General features: G+C 39.8%; 1 protein-coding gene across 2 annotated transcripts in view; it reads left to right on the top strand.

Moving 5' to 3' along the window:
- The window catches only part of trak1a (trafficking protein, kinesin binding 1a), a 50,091-nt gene that overhangs the window by 10,363 nt on the left and 33,280 nt on the right, over nt 1-6,448 (top strand). The window contains exon 2 of one of the 2 annotated variants that reach the window (XM_014003356.1): nt 228-422. In XM_014003356.1, coding sequence (XP_013858810.1) covers nt 228-422 — 195 coding nt within the window. Of the gene's footprint in view, nt 1-227; nt 423-3,997; nt 4,787-6,448 lie in introns of those variants that run through there. The other variant, XM_014003357.1, reaches the window with a different exon arrangement.

Raw genomic sequence — 6,448 nt, 5'->3', positions numbered from 1 at the left:
GTATTTAGATTTAATGAATATAATGAATTACATTATTAGTGAAAAAACAATGAAAAATAATGAAAGATGTGACACATGGTAAACGACACAAACTCATCTCTTAATAATTGATTATACTCCTGGTATCTGGACTGTTGTTCACATCTGTATTTACCAGAATCATATTATTTTTCTTGATGCTTTTGCTGATGTATTTAAAGACTAGTTTCTGTCTTGTTTTTGCCCAGATGTGTGTAACAGTACCGACTTGCCTGAACTTGAGATTATCAGCTTGTTGGAGGAGCAGCTTCCTCTCTACAAGCTGAGAGCCGACACCGTCTTCGGTTATGAACAAGATGATTGGCTGCACACGCCGCTTGTGGACGCCGACGCCGCCCTCGACCTGACCACTGAACAGATAGAAGAGACCCTCAAATACTTCTGTAAGTTATTCTCAAACTGTTTGTTTTTTAAGTAATTGAAAAGGTTGTTGAAACTATCTACATCACAAATCAGACTTTGGTTTTTTAAAAGCTATTGAAGTTTGACTTTAATCTGTTGACTGTGAGTCAAAGGTGGAGTCTGTTACAGTGAGGCCGCTGGGCATGGTTAACAAACAAACACAACCCTTGGGTTATTGTTTAGCCCTGTCTTGCACTCTGCTCTTGTGTTTTTATACTTGTCTGCTCTGGTCTTATCAAACTGACTCATGGTTGCCGCTGCTTTAACCTCTTCAGCCGGAAAAAAAAACCCAACAACAACAACAGACACTTTAACACACCCTGGCAAGAACTTTGGAATCACAACTCTTGAATATGTTTTTCCAATTGTTTAATTTTGTATAAAATATAAGTCACAGACATGCCACAAAACTAGCATTTTTCAAAATATCAACTTTCTGGTGTTAAGAAACTAAAAGAAGGAAAACATATATAATTATTGTAGTCAGTCATAATTGTTTCTTTTTTTCAATTAAGTAGAGCAAAACGTTGCAAAACCATTAAAAAACCTTGTAATTTCTTGCACCACATCTGACTTTTATATCAACCTGATTTCTCTGAAACATAGACCTAACTAATAACATCAGTCCGGCTACGACTCTTATTGCTGTTGCCAGATCAGCTTTGCAGGCTGGAGTCTTGCCATTGACAATTTTCTTCAATTTCTAGATCCTGCCTGCATGATTTGTGAGTCAGCATGAAAAAACCTAAAATTAGCTCACCTGTGTCATTAATAGCCTCAACTGAAACCTAGACTTCACCTCTCTTCTCTCAGACAACAAGGTCACTTTAGCCTGTGCATTTCTATTAAACAGCAAGGTTGTTACATCAAATGCTGAAAAACAAATAAGAAATAAGTACTGTCAGTGGAGTTACATGTACAGCGGGTAAAATAAGTATTGAATACGTCAACATTTTTCTCAGTAAATATATTACTAGAGGTGCTAATGACATGAAATTTTCACCAGATGTCGGTAACAACCCAAGTGATCCATACATACAAAGAAATCAAACCATAAATGTCCAGAAATGAAGTTATTTGTAATAATGTGGAATGGCACAGGGAAAAAGTATTGAACACATGAAGAAAGGGAGGTGTAAAAAGGCATGGAAAGGCAAGACACCAGCTGAACTCTCTCAGTAATTTCAAAGCAAGCCTGCCCCTTGTCAGTGCAAGTTAATATCAGCTGGTTCAGTCCCAAATGATGGCCAGGTATCACACAAGAACCATCTGATGATGGGTAAAAGTAAAGAGCTCTCTCAAGACCTTCACAACCTTATTGTTGCAAAGCATAATGATGGCATCGGTTACAGAAGAATGTCTAAACTTCTGAAGGTTCCAGTGAGCACTGTTGGGGCCATAATTCAGAAGTGGAAAGAACATTATTTCACCATAAACTGACCACGACCAGGTGCTCCTCTCAAGATTTCTGACAGAGGAGTGAAAAGAATTATCAGAAGAGTTGTCCAAGAGCCAAGGACCACTTGTGGAGAGCTTCAGAAACACCTGGAATTAGCAGGTACGATTGTTTCAAAGAAAACAATAAGTAATGCACTGAACCACCATGGCCTGTATGCACGCTCACCACGCAAGACTCCACTGCTGAAGAAACAGCATGTTGAAGCTCCTTTAAAGTTTGCTGCACAACATTTAGACAAGCCTGTGTAATACTGGGAGAATATAGTCTGGTCAGATGAGACCATCATTGAACTGTTTGGATGCCAGAATACACATCATGTTTGGAGGTCAAATGGCACTGCACATCAGCCCAAAAACACCATACCAACAGTGAAGTTTGGAGGTGGGAACATCATGGTGTGGGGCTGTTTTTCAGCATATGGTACTGGCAAACTTCAAATAATTGAAGGAAGGATGAGTGGAAAAATGTACAGAGACATTCTTGATAAAAAAAAAATCTGCTTCCATCTACCAGGATGAAGAAGATGAAACGTGGCTGAACATTTCAGCAAGACAATGAGCCCAAACACAAAGCCAAGGAAACTCTCAGTTGGTTTCAGAGAAAGAAACTAAAGCTGCTGGAATGGCCCAGCCAATCACCTGACCTGAATCCAACAGAAAATCTTTGGAAAGAACTAAAGATCAGAGTTCATAGAAGAGGTCCAGGAAACCTTCAAGATTTGAAGACTGTTTGTGTGGAAGAATGGGCCAAAATCACACCTGAGCAATGCATGCCACTAGTTTCTCCATACAGGAGGTGTCTTGAAGCTGTCATTGACAACAAAGGCTTTTATACAAAGTATTAGATAAATTTCAGTAAGTGTGTTCAATACTTTTTTCCCTGTGCCATTCCACATTATTACAAATAACTTCATTTCTGGACATTTATGGTTTGATTTCTTTATATGTATAGATCACTTGGGTTGTTACCAACATCTGGTGAAAATTTCATGTCATTAACACCTCTAGTAATATATTTACTGAGAAAAATGTTGACGTGTTCAATACTTATTTTACCCTCTGTCTGTTCCTAACTGTATTTCTCACATACTGTAGTTTCCTGGTTATCTACCTTACTGATGGCACGTGAGTTCTAATTATTACCCCGGCAGATGGTCTAGGTATTTGCACACTGAGGGGCCATGATTTATGATGTGATGTGTTTGATTATTCCCCTTCTGTGTGCTCCTGAAGCTTCAGGTGTTTAATTATTGTGTCAACTATCAGAAAGAGTCATGAAGATGATCTTATGTAAATGTTTACTTATGAAGAAATGACCAGATTTTAGTTCTTCTGCAGTCTTGTGTGTTAGCAGGAGATCACACACACACACACACACACACACACACACACACACCGAGTTGTTGCTGATGTAACATCAGGAGGCCATGATGATTTGAAGGCAATCGAAATCAGCCCTGTACAAGTTTTGATTAAGTAACACACATGTTATTATGATCTGAAGTGATTTATTTATGAAATGTTAATTTTTAAAAAACACTTGTATGTATATGGGTAGTGATAATACATGTATTCTGATGGAAATACTTCCGTCTAATCATTAATTTAATCTAAAAATAGGATTTTATGGAGCCTAGCAGAATGATTTTTTTCTGTCACATTCGTAGGTCATTTTCTCAGCAGTACATGTTTCATTCACAAGTCTTTTAACTAGCACAGCCTTAGCTGGTTGTGTTCTGTTGATGTTGTTACTGAATGAACTGTATATTTGCGTCGTGTGCCCTGATGAGCCTTTCACCTCCGTCACACACGCCGATCCTTGAATAGCTTGTTTGGGTTCGTTTTGAGCCCGCCACGTCACTTCTGCCAACGCTACACGGCTTTCCTGCGAACTGCCTCTACATGCTGAAAGGGCCTCTGAGTCCAGAGCCTGTTACTGTAGCAACCGCTCAGAAGGACAAAAGTAGAGGAGAGGAGGAGGGAAGTGCTGACGCGCAGTAGTAGGCGGGAGCGTGCCTACCGTACTTGTCCCTTTCATTGGCTGCAGACTGCTCTGTAAGCCCACCCATCCCACGTTTCATCAGCAGCATCCCTTCTGCTGCAAAACCCGTGACTGCTGCTGCTGCTGATGGTGGTGGTACCGTTTTCTCTGTCTCTGTATTCATTGACTTTTTGTAGGCGGTGCAGTGCTTCACGTGTAGAGTTGCTTCTGCTGCTAAGAAAAGGATGTTGGAACGAGGATGAAAAAAAGGCCACATTTTGATTTTTAACTAGACAATACCGGACCAGTCAAGGAAGCTGAAGATGATGTGACCTGGAGCTGCTGTGGATGTCATGATGAAAGAATTTGCTTTGAAGGTTTAAAATTACTGAGATAAACTGACAGACAGAAAGAAGACACATCTGAGGACAATACGAGACTGCCATGAAGCATTTTAAAGAAGCATGGACATAAACACAACAAAGTGAGGCTTTTGTTTTGTTATTTTCTGCCAACTGCTGGAGCAAGTAATGATTTGATAGTTTAATATGCTGAAACAATACCAGCACATAGAGCATTATGCACTGATTGACAAGCTGCTGCTTATAGTTGTGGAGCAGAAAGGACAAATGATGAGAGACTCTAACCAATGCTATATGCTTACTGCTAAGCATGCTGGGACCACTGGGTGCTGCCTGCAGTCAATTAGACCTACATAAAACTTGACTTTATGACCGTTCTGGGATATTGGATATGCCAGAGATGCTAGGACTAAATATGCTGCGACATTGGGACATCTGTCCGAACAAGTGGTGAGGATGAAGAGACGAGGCCAGTCCAGAGGCCAGAGATTTGTCAAGGCTGACTACTATGAACTGGACTGGTACTATGAAGAGTGCACTGATGGTAAGACCCTGCTATGTTACGGTTTTATGCACATATTTGTAGCTGCAGAGTCAGGCTGAGCAGTGATCTTGGGAATATACGGTAGAAACTGAAGGTTATTGTTTTCATTAACAGGAGAAAGCACACGAGAGAGCAGAGCATGCTAAACACACACCAAAAGGACCTAACAGAGATTCAAACCTGAGATGTTCTCGCTGCAAGGCAGTAAAGCAAACCAACTGGGCCACCAGTAAAGTTTAAAAATTCAAAACCAAACATAATGAAATAAAAGAGACAATCCTTGAAAGAATTTGCATGCCAGAGTTTTAAGAAAGATCTGAGAGTTTGATTACAGTCTGTCCCGTGGTTCACGAGATATTTTGCTAACCAGACGGACACATAAACACACACGTGCTAATATGCACAGACACAAACAATATTTAAAAAGCTGCTGTCTCAATCAGGAGGTGGAATTTAATCCACATACTTTAAAGGACGGACACTATAGTTATGTTGACACTAAAAGACCAATTCATTTATTCTCTCTTTCAATCATTTATACATCAGTGTTTAAAGCTGTGCAGTCTGGGTACTACATGGACACAGTTGCAAGCAAATTAATCTATCAAAAAGCTAATTAAATTTAGTATTTAGTCCAAAGAACCCTTGATATGAACTTGGGAAATTGGGGATTGAGCCAGCAGCTATCTATTGGGCCCATGACATAAAACTCTCTGTTATGTCATAGATTTTGTAGGTTTTGGCGTAGTAGGTATTATTTATGTAACGCACCAAGGTCTGTTACAACAGCTTGTAATAATGTCCTGCAGCGGCTTGGGTCCATAATCTGTTGTAATGACTCTACTGATTGATCCACCAGAACAGATCAGTGTGATTGATAGAGCAATGACTCCTGGGTGTTTCCTGGTCATGTGACAGGTGTGACTCTCAGCAGGTTAGAACAGTGGTTGGTACTATATCAGCAGGCCTTTTGGCTCTGGCTCCGTTTGTAAAGTCAGTATCTCCTCATCCAGGTTTTCTGTCACTGTAAAATGCAGCTGCTTGTGTAACGTGTAATAGACTTAGTTGTGTCACCTGCAACAAAGGTGTTTTATTTGACTGCACACAGCTCTTGTTTATGTAAACTCTGTGTATTTTTAGCCATTTCAATCAAATTACAAAATGAATATGAATGTCTGGTGGATGAAAATGGAGAATGTGATTTAACTGCATGTCACTGTCACACATTAAGTATGCGTTTTGGGGATGTTCTGTAAAACTTCTTACATAACAGTATGGGACAGCTCAGCACCTCCAATGAGAGCTATGCAACATAAATAACTGATATTACTCAACCATGGAAGTCAACCCCTGTTCGATTGGTTATTGGATTATTTTTTGGCACCCGTTGTCCGGTGAGAGGAAGGATAATCTTTGATTAATCTTTTCACAGAGGCAGAAATAGCAAGCAGCTGGCTTTATTCTGACAGGCGGAGGGATGAGGAAGTAGGTTGGCTTATATTTAGCCTAATGCTTTGCATGATTCTCCTGGCTACTTTTGTTAAAGGGAGCACCCAATACTTTTAGAAGCCTTTTGTAGAGGTAACCCTGGTGAAAAAAAAACTTTTCTATTGTTTATTTTCTTTGTCTTTGATTTTATATTTTTACACTTATAAGAAGAAA

Source organism: Austrofundulus limnaeus, unplaced genomic scaffold (genome assembly GCF_001266775.1).
Source record: "Austrofundulus limnaeus strain Quisiro unplaced genomic scaffold, Austrofundulus_limnaeus-1.0 Scaffold18, whole genome shotgun sequence".
NCBI classification, from domain to species: Eukaryota; Metazoa; Chordata; class Actinopteri; order Cyprinodontiformes; family Rivulidae; genus Austrofundulus; species Austrofundulus limnaeus.
This window is presented reverse-complemented; position numbering and strand designations above follow the sequence as displayed.